General features: G+C 44.8%; 2 protein-coding genes across 13 annotated transcripts in view; one reads left to right on the plus strand and one right to left on the minus strand.

Annotated features, from left to right (window-relative positions):
* Positions 1-14,101, minus strand: part of tp53rk (TP53 regulating kinase) — a gene marked incomplete at its 5' end in the record, with an annotated part of 199,246 nt that overhangs the window by 66,511 nt on the left and 118,634 nt on the right. The window lies entirely within an intron of this gene.
* The window catches only part of plekha6 (pleckstrin homology domain containing, family A member 6), a 38,286-nt gene that overhangs the window by 14,061 nt on the left and 10,124 nt on the right, over positions 1-14,101 (plus strand). For 6 of the 12 annotated variants that reach the window (XM_083971940.1, XM_083971937.1, XM_083971941.1 and 3 more), the window contains 9 exons: positions 5,798-5,988; positions 7,749-8,309; positions 9,369-9,855; positions 10,154-10,240; positions 11,141-11,194; positions 12,654-12,725; positions 12,893-12,973; positions 13,098-13,247; positions 13,930-14,025. In XM_083971940.1, the coding sequence (XP_083828066.1) occupies positions 5,798-5,988; positions 7,749-8,309; positions 9,369-9,855; positions 10,154-10,240; positions 11,141-11,194; positions 12,654-12,725; positions 12,893-12,973; positions 13,098-13,247; positions 13,930-14,025 (1,779 nt within the window). Of the gene's footprint in view, positions 1-4,425; positions 4,886-5,797; positions 5,989-7,748; positions 8,310-9,368; positions 9,856-10,153; positions 10,241-11,140; positions 11,195-12,653; positions 12,726-12,892; positions 12,974-13,097; positions 13,248-13,929; positions 14,026-14,101 lie in introns of those variants that run through there. The other 6 variants (XM_083971943.1, XM_083971946.1, XM_083971939.1 and 3 more) reach the window with 4 other exon arrangements.

Below are 14,101 nucleotides of genomic sequence, written 5' to 3' on the forward strand. Positions count from 1 at the left end.
GAGTTCACTCATCTGAGCTTTTGTTGCTGCTTCCTGGTCTCCACGTCACTGACCAGGGTGTTCACTCCCCAAATCTTCCGTCAAACACAGACGTGGGGAAAACTCGTGGTGTAAAGAGGGTTGAGTGCTTAATTGAACCTCACAAAAACTCCCAGGAGGCTTTGGCTCTGCTGGCTGTTTGACAATGTGACCCTGTAATTACTTCAATCTAAAGATGGAGGTGAGAGGTCAGGCTCATTTAAAGAGGTCATTTAAAGCCTGAGTTAATTCCCAAGTTAAACCACAGTTAAAACCTGAATTATAGTTTGAATTAAAGCCTGAATTAAAGCATGTGTAAAAGCCTGAATTAAGGCTTCTATGCAAGAACGGCTGAGTGTGGAGGGTTGAAGAGGCAGAAACACTGCCTCTTCAACCCTCCACCCTCCAACCCTCCAAATTGATGAAGAAACTTTGTTAATCTTTCTGAATGAGTCTGAGATTGTGTTTGAGGCTGAGATCTAATCTGCAGGTGAAGGTTATCACCGAGGTGTAAATCATATCTTCTCACATATCTGCTCTACGTCACGTTATCACCTACTTCTCTACAGCTGGTGGATCCACCCTCCGTATTTTGGCCTTTAGCCAAACCCATATTTCAAATGTTGGTCTCATAGCATTGCAAGTGTTTGATCTGAGATATATAGGTGATGGATATGACTTTCCTTTCCTATGCTGACCTGCATAACACAACAATTAATTTCACTGCGTTATTAGACCTAATTAATTATTTAGATAACTGATGTCAGTCCTTTGTTGCATGTCATCCACGCTCTCTCTCCCTGACTTTCCTGCCCATCTCTCACAGATCTATCCTAATTAAGGACAAAATGACCAAGAAATAACTTTGTGTTAAAAAACTATGTAATATAAGAGCACTGCTTCTCAAAGACGGCTACATTGTCCATGTGTAAGAGGAAGAACAGTTTTAATGCTCCACCTGTGAAAGTCAACAGCTCAGTGAGTGTTACCTGATGAATAAATGACATAATAAAGAAGTGATTAACAACGCAGACTGAACAAAGCCAAGTTGACAGTGTGCATACAACACACACGTAGGAGGTGTGTGTGTACTTGTTCTTTCTCGTTCTCTCTTGCTCTGTGTGTGCGTGTGAGACAGAGAGTGAGAGACCCAGGAAGCTTTTCAATGGCTCTCAGTGCTGCTTCTTTCTGAATGGTTGCATTGACAGCATTTCCTGACTTGGATTTGGCAAGCTAGATAAACACACACGCACGCACCCACCCACACAGACAGACACAGCCACACACAGACACAGACACACACAGACACAGACACACACAAACAAACTGTATGTTTAGAGAAAGAACTTGATGCTGAAGTGTGTGTGTGTGCAGTAAGTAAACAATTTCCTCTGACAGTGACTTCTCTGATAGATGCAAACCACCACAACAACTAATCCACGTGGATGCATGGTTGCCATGCCAACACATTACCTACATAATTTACAGTGCAGTCCAAATGATGTGTGCAGCAGTCTTTGCCTTTTCACCCACAGTCCGTCTGTATCTGTTATCTCTAGCAGGACATGAAGACAAAGATCAGGGTGTACGCTGGTTTCTCTGAAACTGTCTATAGGGTAAATACATCGTGTTCTTTACAGTGGGAAGGTAAAGTCATGTAGATATCTGTGTTGTTCAAAGTTAGTCTTACAGACTGACGTCAGAAACTGTTATAAGTGTGCACCTCTGAGATGTGGTGGCCACACTTCATACTTAGATCAATTGCTTAGCCCAACATTATATGCTATCTTTTATATATTCTATCTATATTTTATATTTTATACTTTAGTTGTCCTGTGGCCTACCACTTAATAGACTAACATAACATGAGCCGAATGACAGTTGTATGAAACAGTGTTTAACTGGTGAACATGTACTGGCCTCAGCAGCACCAGGGGCTGTTTGTCTGTTTGTTTGAATTTCCAGAGCTATGCAAAGAAGCATAAATCGCCCGCTGCAATATTACTTTGGCGGTCGGGAAACGGCCTTTCGGTGCAGTAACGCCAACTGCTGGTGATTAAGCATAACCACATTGATACGTTTAGTTCACTCCAAAAACACGCGCATGTTCAGCTAACCCACACAACACGACACACTAAGACACTAAGATGTAAAAGATCACATACAGACTGAAGGCAACATGACTGTAGCTTTAAAGTGTCAGTGACATGACTGACCTGTATAGATAAGGAGCACATTCCACACAGAGGTTAAACAGTCCACCTCTAACCGAGGCTAAATGTGACAGGGAGGAGTGAAGAGACACGCATATCTCAGCCATAACACCTTCAGAGTAAAAGCTCAGACCCTAACAAAATAAAACTGAGCATGAATCCTTTTAATGTTCACAGTAAATCAGTGTTTTTTTGTTCATATGTTGTATTTGGATAAGACAGTCTTACAGTTCAGAACAGTGTGACACAGCCATTTTACACTGGTGTATAACCACCAGCGCCTGGCTCCTGCCAGAGAGATATTGTAGTCAAGTCAGCAGTAATGTGTTAATGAACATCTAACAAAAACACAACCTTTCACTAACTCAACCAGACACCTGCTGTTGGTTTGCATACAGTGTGAAGACGAACAGAGAAGCTGCTGTGTTGGTCTTCTGTGGAAATTAGAGGTAGAACAAAGAATATTGTTACTTCAGTTGATGGACTGTATCACATTGTAAATTCTTAATGACATCTCGCAGCCAATCAGCAGCAAGTATTTTAGATGACTGTACTGAATTATTGTTGTGGCTCGGACGTATCAGTGAGTGAAACATAATCCTGTGTGTGTGTGTTTGCATTTCCTGATCAGCTGGGTGCATGCCTGACTAGATACACCGTGTTCTCCAAGTGTAAACGTGCACACACACCGTATGCCTCTGTCACCATCACCATCATCAATAATAACCAAGACAGTTAAACATACAGAACAGTTGTGGTCTGTTCTGTTCTGACATGGATGCAAATCTACAGGACTTTGTTTGGTTTAGGTTGAAGTGAGTTCTTTATTAATGCTGAGGATTTTTGTAATACAGACACAGTTTAGTTTTTTCAGACTGTCCTGGCTGGGTTAAAGAGATGGTGGTGATGAGTTTAAACAGGAAACAAACACTGCTCTCTTGTGTTTCGTCAACACATGATGATTCCCTGTGTGCTCCCATCATAATCACCAGGACCACAGGGTCAAACCTGAATATGTGTGAAGCTGCTGCACAGACAGGAGGACAGTCTCTGAATAAAGTGATGTCCACAACCCAGAGCAGCACAGAGTCACATTGTTGTTCTTGCTGGGTGATTCTGGACTCGTCCCACTTCCTGATCCTGAGATCTGGAACAGGTGTTGTGGTGTATTAGAGTAGTTTATCTTATCTTATCTTATCTTTTCACCTTTTTCTTACATTAAGTTTTGACTTTTTACCTCCATCTGTCCACCCTTCACCCCTTCTCTTCATTCATAGTCTTGTTCTTTCCTTCCTATCCTGAAAATATGATCAATCATGACAATAATTTTACCTTTCTGATTCATTATATGCAATGATGATGATGATGATGATGATGATGATGATGATGATGATGATGGTGTGGTGGTGATGGTGATGATGATGAACCGTCACCTCCGTCGTTCTTTTCCTGTGTGAACAAAGGAAGGACAATGAGGGACGGGAACCAAATGCATGTACACACACACACACACACACATACACACACATGCATCCTTCCCATAGCTCCACCTCTGTTGCTAGGTTACTGCTCCCACATATGATACAGCCATTTCAGCCAATTGCATCTCCTCATGTCACAGCCGAAGGTGGAGCCTCGTAGAGCTCCACCGTGGAAGGAAGTGACTCCTCTCGAACAGTGACATCATTTCCTTCTGTTGACGTACGGCAGCAAACCTCCCTCTAAACACACACACACACACACACACACACACACACACACACACACACACACACACACACACACACACACACACACACACACACACACACACACACACACACACACACACAAATACACATGGACGCACCGGAATATCTCACATGAGTCTGAAATGAGATCAGTTTGATGTGGAGCAGCTGATCTAACAGGATAACATCTGACCTTATAATTGAACTGACTGCAGTGAGTGGCTGTGGTTGATGCTGATCTCAACTTGGACATACAAGGAATTAACATGTGTAAATAACTCGAGCCTTGTATCGTCACTACCATGATGATGGATGATGAACGGTAAAGGAGATCATCATTTGTTTTCATGCAGGGAGACATATCCTCCTCCACACTGATATAAGACCTGCAGCTGAGGGTTGATGTGCTCAACGTGTGTGTGTGTGTGTGTGTGTGACAACATCCTGAAGCTGGTGTTCAGTCACTGACACAGATCTTTGAATCTGAAGCTCCTGGTCATAGCTGATGCCTCCTGAAGGTGACTGAGTGGTACTTTAGTGTGTGCTGCTGCCCTCCTGTGGTCCATCTCTGAAGCTTGCTTACATGTTACATAATGTGACCGCTCAGCTGAGATGATTGGGTTTTTTACACCAGTAAACGAGGACAGACTTTGGTCAGTGAGCTGTGTATGATGTGCAGGTTCTGATATGGCACCCTTAAAGCCAGACGTGTTTCCTCACAGTGGATTAACATATCACAAACCATCTCACAATGAAAACATTACAGTAACAGTAGGGTTTTTGTAATGAGAGGATGCCAGCATCAGACTCACCAGCAGTGACCTTTGACACCACAAGCCTTAACTTGTCCCTCCCTCACTGTCGTCTCTCCCTCCTCCTGAGGTCTTCTGGTCCTCGCTGCCCCCTGATGTGGCAGAGAGAACAGTAGGTGCACTGAGGATTTGTTTTTATTCTACTCACTGTTGCATGATTATAATGTGTGCACTGCATGTCTGCATGTCTGCACGGAGACAGTTTGGGTTTTTTGTGGGACTGTCATGATTTAAAATGTGAGTTTTAGGACATAAGAAGAGATCTGAGAGGATATTTAAGGACTGAGAGCTAGTGACTGGGAGGAAACTGAGTAGATCATTAAAAACATTTTATGTCTGCTGATTATGTCACCAACAGCAGTGTTCTCTCCTAGTTAATAAATCAAATGACTCAAGCAGGTGGGTTTGAACCAGACAGAATGATAAAAAGAACATTTTACAAACTCAAGTCAAGTGCAGGTTATTTATGAAGTATTATTATCTCAAGTCTTACTCTGACTGCGCCTGTTTCTTGACCCTTAAGAGACAAGTGCAGGGAGTCTCTGCACTTCCTCATAAAGGACTACCGTGGCCCTGAGAGCTCAACACACTGTAACTTCAGAAGAACACATGCAAATAGACAAACATGCTGCAACTTTATAAAACATTGTTATAAATAAGACAACAAAAAGACTAACAAACACAATACAACACAACATAAGTGTTTCCAGGGAACAGGTTTTAAATAATCCCACCATGTTCTTCACTTATTCCCTTTTTGAAGTTACACATGTGATCAGTTAGGATAAGGCTTCCCCACTCCACCTACAATCTTTCTAATGGAGAGACTTAAGTTGTGTTGTTAGACTGAGGATTTGTGGACATGTTTTCTTCAATGCTTCTAACTCTGAGAAGACTGAGCCTGATGTCTTCACTGTCATGCTTTTTCATTGCATGAGAGGATGAAGTTGTGCTAATGAAGATGATGAAGTTGTTGGCTGATGTACTGATGTGCTGTCTGTCTTGCTTCTGTGTCCCTCTGCAGGTTTGGTTGGAGGAGGAGGAGGAAGAGGAGGGTGAGGAGGGAGAGCTGAAGGGTGCCGTTGTGTTTTGCATGCAGGCCGAGCACGCTGGGACCAGGACGTACTACTTCAGCGCAGACAGCCATGAGGAGCAGGAGGAGTGGATCACAGCCATGAACGAGGCTGCACAGGTCAACGTCCAGCAAACACAGAGGTAACGACCGCATACATGATGAGACACACCGTACAGGGCACACAATTACACAGTACTTATGGTACACACAGACACACAGTACATACAGTACAGTGCAACCCATTTACAACATAGGGGATTTGAAAGTTAAACTCTACTGCCATCTGTTGGTTGTATTAGGAATGACACTGCAAATGGCAGCAGGACACAGCACCGTTAGAAATGCAATTTATATCCATCTTCCATTTGTTAAACATTTACACCGGATGACTGTAAGAAGACAGACACATGGACGGACAGACCATGGTTTACATTTTCTGAAAATGAATGTCCATTTTAGATTTGTCAATAGGGATACCAGAGTCACACACCTGTCCAGTGTTTCTTGTCGTTCCCTGAGACAATGTAAAAATGAAATGGAGCTGAAGGGCAGCAATGGATCATTTGGTTCATCAGGGGCCGTATTCACAAAGAATCTTAAGGTTAAAAGTAGCTCCTATGGGCCGAATTTAGGAGCAACTCCTAAAAAAAGTGGGCGTGTCAGTCTTAAATTTAGGACTCCTAGTTTTTTAAAATAAGAGTAATTCACAAAGTATTTTATGCCTAAAAGTAGCTCCTAAGTCTGGGAGAGCTTAAAAGTCCTCGTGAGGACTCCTAACTCAGTAAGACCTATTCACAAAGAATCGCAAATGGCTGCACCAGGCAAATGTATGGAGGACTGCGAATTGCTGCAGAGGGGGGAGCTGGAGCACCTGCCCCTTTGCCCTTTGATGCCCAACGTGCCTTTTTGTCTGTGTTTTTTTTTTTTTTTTTTTTGGATCATCTACAACATTTTCGCTATAAAACGGGAGTAGTGACGGTGACGGACTGTCCAATATAGGCGTCACAACGGTCGGACCGAGGTAACTGCGACTGCTGCGATGCAGTCATGCTGATGCGCTAGACACACACATCTAGTAGTAATAGCTCATGTGATAAGGCTGCTCCCCCAGTAAACTAAACGTATTGTTAGTCTGGGTTCAAATCCTGCTATAGGCCACAAATGTGGGTAATGCATTTTCTTTTCTCATCATTATTATGATCACCATATATAATATTAGGGCTGTCAACGAATGTGAAAATTAATATTAAAATGTGGGAAGAAAAAAAACCAGCGGCTGCTTTGCGAGTGGACGCACTGACCCTCATTGCATTTGCAAAGTGAGACGCGACAAAAACTGTAGCAGAAAGATGCAGATGGCAGAGAGAAAGACAGAAAGTTCAGAGCCCAACTCGGCAGCAGAGACAGTGGTTTGGACTCGAAGCAATCTAAAAAGCCCCGTCGGACCTGACGGCAACAAAAAAAAAAAAAAAGTGGAGCGGAGCGGCCGGCGGCGGCGAGGAGGAGAAGGAGGAGGGAGGGGAGGGAAGCGGAGGGGGGGGGGGGGCGCCGCCGGCACTCAACAACCAATCACCGTGTTGAGCGCCTCGAATTCGTGCACGAGAATTGACGTAATCCATAGCAACGGGGCGTCACCAGGGGCGTGACTCTTACTCTGCTCTTAGTGATTTATCCTTAGTAAGAGTAGGTCTCAGCGGCTTTGTGAATAGCTTTTAAGAAAAAACTCCTACGTAAAAACTTTTAGTGCGAGTTAGGAGCACTCCTAGCGGTAAGATAAAAGGCTTTGTGAATACGGCCCCTGGTCTCATTAGAAGGAGAAACTCTTTTATCACATCTACCTCCTGTGCTGGTCATTCCTCCTGTCTCTTTAATGTTTTACTGTCTGTGTTTCCCTCAACAGAACGAGCTCAGAAACCCCAGCTGATCTCAACCACACCATGGTGACCAACGCCCCGGACCCCCAGCAGCATCCACACACACAAACCCACAATGAAACTGACAGTGACCCGCCCACACACCCTAAGGTTAACGGGGTAGGCCTGGAGACTCCTCCCTCGTCTACTCCCCGCTCCGACCTGGAGGGAAAAAAGAACGTCAGAAGACGGGCAGGGGGTGAAGATGAGGGGGGAGGACCAGGTCCCGACCCAGCCCCCCATCTAAATCATCATCCTAATGGTTGGGCCAACCACGGCCCCAACAACGTCATGTCCAACAACAGCAATAGCAAACAGCCTCCGTCCAGGAGTCACAGTGGACACCGTGCCACTCAGGGACACCCCGAGGGGGGCGGTGGTCCGGTGCAGCAGGACCCCAGGGAGCAGCAGGAGAACGTGGTACTGAGGAGGGGCTTTGTGCCCAGGACCGTACCTGAGAGAGTAGCGCAGAGAAAGAGCTCCATGGCCCAGCTGCAGCAGTGGGTCAACCAGCGGCGGGGCATGGCCTCCCAGGAGGACCTCAACAGGTAGCTACAATACAGTACAATGCAATAAATCTTTATTATCCACCATGGTGGAAAATTGTCTTCGTCTCACCGTACATATAGACAGATGTGTATATTAAAGGAGACATATTCTGCCCCTTTTCCACAAATTAAAATAGTTCCCAGGTGTCTCAAAGACATGTCTGTGACATGCTTCGGTCAAATACTTGGGGTATTTGTATACGTATGTATTTGGGGTATATCAAACATCACAGTTCTTGTCATCCTCTCAAAACAGCCCTGTTCAGAACGGCTGGTTTCAGTGCCTGTCCCTTTAAATGTAGATGAGCCACTGCTCACCCCGCCCCACCCCCCTTGGTACTCACAGGTAGGGGTGGTATTATGCAAATTCAAAAACTAATGACATGATTGGATGACAACCGAGGGAACAGCTCGTAAAACCACATGGATTTCAGCCTCGGGATCCTGAAAATTACAGATTTGTTTTTGTCAATTCTCACATTTTGGGGGCCGGGAGGCAAATCAAACACCCAAATATATGTTAAAGAGCCTTCAAAAAGTAATATTTCCGTAATACATCCCCTTTAAAAATATAAAATCCAAATGGGAATAAAACACAATTAAGGTACACGTTTTCTAAGTACAGTGGAGCAGCTCCTGTTATGTGTGTTCACTACCTGGTTGATTTGAGGGGGCAGGTGGTATTGGGATGAAATACTTTTTAAACAAACCCTTGGCCAGTGGGACTCTATAGCGCCTCCCAGGCTTGGAGAACACCTGTTTCTCTCTGAGGGTTTTCTTCTCTGTTGGGTTAATCTGTTATTGGGAGTGTGGAGTTGTGATGTTAAAGCTGGAAAAGCCCCATCATGTCTGCTTTCGTGATCAGTGCAATTAAAAATGTTTACAGATTTGACTTTATTTTTAATTTACTTTATTTATTCTTTTATTTTTATTACAAAGGTCAACTTAAAACATGTCATTACAAACTAACTCCATAAATGTATAGCTGCTGGTTGAGACACTAACTTCAGCCTGTTTTTTCAAATTTGTTTCATCACATTTCTCCTTCTGTCCCTCCAGCCCCTCTCGTTACTACACAGTGAACCGGGGGGTACCATCTGACTACTACGGCTACCCCGGTGGCCCCCAGTATGTGGAGGAGTACCCTCTGTACCCACCAGGGGTCCGGCCTGACAGCATCTGCTCCGTCTCTGCCGTTGGGGGGTATGACCGACGATGGACCGTGGAGGAGAAGCGCCACTCGCTGAGGGACGGACCCCATCAGCTGTATGGACCCCCGATGTCCAGGGACTCATGGGGGCCGCAATACTACAGTGGGATGGAGACATCCATGAGGCGGCTGTCCATACAGCCGCGCTCCAGGTCTGTGCCCCGGTCGCCGTCCTCATCATCGGGGGGACCCTACTCCCCCGTGCCCCCCAACTTTGCCTCCCCAGCTCGGTCCCTGTCTGCCCGCTTTGACCGGTTCTCTGGGAGGATGAGGGACGACATGATCTACGCTGATCCATCGGTCTACAGCCTGAGGCGGTCTCTCAGCTCACCCAAGGTCAGTGGATGCATGTGTGTGTTTGTGTGTTTGTGGAGCGTCTTAAGTCTGTTACAGTTTAAACGTATTATTAACATCTCGCATCATGTTTAAGAGCCTGAAGTAAAGGTTTGTAAATTACCTCATGCAACAGATTGTCAGTCATTGTGTGTGAAAGTAGTGAAAGCTGATGTTTGTCTCCGTGTTCAACTTTACTCCATCCTAACACTTTCACTCATTCTGATCTCCATTCTTCCTCCTGTCTTTGATTCCTTTCCTACCTACCAACCCTCCTTCCTTCCTTCCTTCCTTCCTTCAGTACGACTACCCTGGTGACAGGAGGTCCTTAAGCCAAGGATTGTACCATCATAACTATCCTGTTTCCCCCTCCATCCACAGTAAAATGGTATGTGCCACTGATGTGCAATACACAGTCACACAGTCACACACGGTCTCACGCAGTCAGTGTAGTGGCATGTGTAGCTTTGCTCTGCAGCTGCATACAGCTGTGTGGTTTCTCCTTCACACCTATCCTCTGTTGACCTGCCCTAACCCTTTTTACATCTGATGATCTGTTCACCACTGGAGCCATTCTTGCGTGTGTCTGTCTGTTTGTGTGTCTTTGTGTGTGTACAATGTTCACAATCGAGACCTTTATGGAGTCCCCCAAGCATCTAAGTTCAGTGTCATGGGAGATACATGCCAAAAATATAATGTAGCCTAGAGGTGGAGCGGTCTTTCTTTTCTTTTTTTTAAACCAGTAAATAGAACCCATAGACCCAATAAGAGGAAGACTTAAAACAAGCCAAACCTGAAAGTTTTGTTAGATCTTGTTATCAGGTGTTGGAAGGTGTTGGCAGATAATGCCGGATATAGTATAGCTGCAGATATTAGAAGCTAGTAAATATTGGCAGATATGCAGATAGTAATGTAGCGTGATGTTAGCTGCCAGATGTTGACATAAGCCAGTAGATATTGCCAGATATAAGTGGATAGCAGACAGCTGGGTGCATTGTTTAGCTGATGTTAGCCAATGTTTCCAGTTAGTATAGGTCTATATGAGATCTTAGCAGGTGTGAGTAGATGTTGGCAGAAGCCAGTATTGCCAGATATAAGCAGCAGATAAGGTATGTGTTAGCAGGTGCTCGGAGATAGATCCAAGATAGGCCTCGTAGCATGTGTCCGTCCGCCATGGGCATCCAGTGTGATTGGGTGTGTGGTGCTTTGCTGCAGTGTCTCTGAGCCATCCGTCTGTACTATGTGTATGTTTGTGTGCTTTCATGTATGCTACTGCTGCTTGGCTCAGGAGGACATATTAGACCTTCAGCTCCAGCGCAACCTGGACTACCTAGACCAGCAGGTAGGGACACAGACACATAACGCAACGTGAACCCCCTACCCCTCCCACCCCCCCACCCCTGTGACCTACCCCCCCCCCCCCATGTGTCACCTATATGATGCTCATCTGTGAGTTAGCTGTGAAGACAAATTGTTAACTTGGCTTCGGTGTATTTCCTCAAGTTTGCTGTGAGGTGTCTGTAATTGTGAGCTGAATCCTCAGGTGCTGGAGGGAAACCGTCTAATTGGCTCAGTTACCAGAATGGTGGAGCGCTCGTCCTCATCAGCAAAGCTCTGTATTCAAGTAAGAGAGGAGAGAGCAGCACAGGGAGGCAGGCTTCAGCCACAGCACCAGCACTGCTGCTGTGACACTTAACTAGTCAAACAGCTGGACTCTCTTAGACTTTGGGGCTTGTCCAGTTCAGTCCAGTTTGCCTGGATATAGACCTCTAACAGACCAGATGTTCCACACCTGTCCAAGCCTGCCTCTCTCTTCTTGTCTCGTTTTGCATGTGGTCCACACTGTTGTTGTCCATCATGTCATCAATCCAGCTATGGGTCAGGGTCAGAGGGGTGTCTGCTCATGTATGTGAGGGTCTCTCGCTGGGATATCGATTTTCCCTGACCACTCCCAGCACTGACACATCGTAACGTCTGTCAGCAGTTGTTTGCTGAGGTCTCCCCCACACAGAGACCCTTGCAGTCAAACGCCAATTAGGGCAAAACGTGCTTCCCCTTTATTGCAAAACAGTTCACTCATGAACTGTTTGTGTTTTTGGAAATTGTATTTCATATCGTGCAGACTTCAGACACACCATGGTGCGGTCTGAAGTGGGGTCAGCCTCGCCCCAGCTCCATCCCACTGTCACGTGTTTGCTGTCTGGACTTGATGAATCAGGGAAAATGAGACACACTCTAGGACAGCACATCAGCACTGAGGCCTGAAGATCCCTCACCAATAACACCAGCCCCTCACCTGTCCTGACCAGTGTGACAACAGCTCCGATTTGTGTTACCAGTAAATCAATGACAAATTATTTATTTAGAAGTCACAGCCATAAACTCGTGTTCATCATCATGTCCCAGGTGTCTGGTGATGACTGGTCTCAGACATCGCTGTTTATCTCCATCATATTCCATGTGGATGTTACAGTTGTGTTCAGTGTGTGTGTGTGTGTGTGTGTGTGTGTGTGTGTGTGTGTGTGTGTGTGTGTCCTTCGGAGGTGACAACCTTCAGTTACTTATAGCCACACTCCCAAGATGTTTCTGTCACATTTACAGATGTGGTAATGATCAGGTATTCATTATCAGAATCAACATCTGTTTGCGGACAGTTACTGTGTTTACACAGAAATTGTCCTGACACTCCTCAGAATGAAGAACAGGAGCACCTGGTGTCTGAGCTGTCTGACTTATGATGGTGATCGTGATGACAATGAGGATGAGGATGAGGATGATGATGATGTTGTTTGTTTTCACAGGTACCTCCGTTCCATGATGTCTACAGAGGAGAGCTGCACCCCACGCTGAAACTCAATGAGATTGAAACCAGTGTAAGAGGCTCAATACTGCACATTAGAAACAGACAAACAATAACAATGACTCTGATCCTTCCACCCGCGTTTTAATACATGGAAGACGTATGCGGACACACAGTCATGCATTTAACATCTAAATGTGTACATCTACATCCAAATTCTCTCTGTCCTGTCTGAAATAGAAACTCCTGGGTCGGCTGTGTGAGCAAAGCCGGGTTCTGAAAGACCATGAGGCAGTGGTCCACAGACTGAGGATGGACAAAGTACGTCACCCTCCTTATGCTGTTACATCAGGTGTTATTGATGCTGCTTCACAATCACCATGAAACTAGAAACGTCTAATGCTATGTAATGAATCCTGTCTGTGATGATGCTTACCGTTCCCAGGACAGCCTAGAGGAGGCATTAGTGGCCACTCACCAGGAGATGGAGCTGTACCATAACCAGCCTCTGGCCATGGAGAAGCTGCAGTTCAAGAAAGAGTCTCTGCAGAACCAGCTGATCAACATCAGGGGAGAGCTGTCCCAGGCCTCCAGTGTAAGAACATATGTCTGTTGTTTATTAAATCAAATCAAATAAACTTTATTGTCCCTACAGGGAAATTTGTCTCAGGCACATAGTGCTGCAGGCATAGAAAAAAAACATATGGAAAAACATGTATGCAAACAATATTAGACAAAGTGGACAGTGGACAGTGTTAAAAGGGGGACAGAATAGACCATTGGCATCTGAGACATGATCATTGTTAAGTTGGTGCAAGTTGCTTTACTTTTTTTTTTAATTTTTTTTATTTAACCTTTATTTAACCAGGCAAGCAAATTAAGAACAAAGTTCTTATTTTCAAGTGCAGCCTGAGGGGGAAAGGGGAGGGGAGTGCTAAAAGTGAAACAAGGTTAATAAATTACACAGAAAAATTCTATACAATACAGTACATACAATATATCAATAATACAGTACATACAATATATCAATAGTTTACTTCGGAATCATAATAATAATAGGCCTTACTAATTAGTACTTACTAATTTAAATCTGATTAAAGAATAAAAACAAGAACCCAAGTGCAAAGTGCCATAGTTCTAATTAACAGAATGTAATGTGTAATCACTCCCTTCATCCCACTGTGATGTAACGTTCATGTTGTAACAATGTGTCCATAGTGATGTGAGAGCATGTTGTAACAGCGGATGAAAAAAGATGAGCTGTTTTTGTCTTTCAGGCTTTGACCACTACTCGTATGGAGTTTGAAGCATTGGAGGACGAGGCCAATGCCATCCACGGAGATCTGTGGGAGCAGCTTAATGCAGGAGGACAGGTAAAAGACATCTGCCTCATTAGTACGGTGGCCCTCTGAGCTCAACATGATGAGAATTAAAAAACGGCATGGCCCT

This window comes from Trachurus trachurus (assembly GCF_905171665.1).
Source record: "Trachurus trachurus genome assembly, chromosome: 5".
Classification (NCBI taxonomy): Eukaryota; Metazoa; Chordata; class Actinopteri; order Carangiformes; family Carangidae; genus Trachurus; species Trachurus trachurus.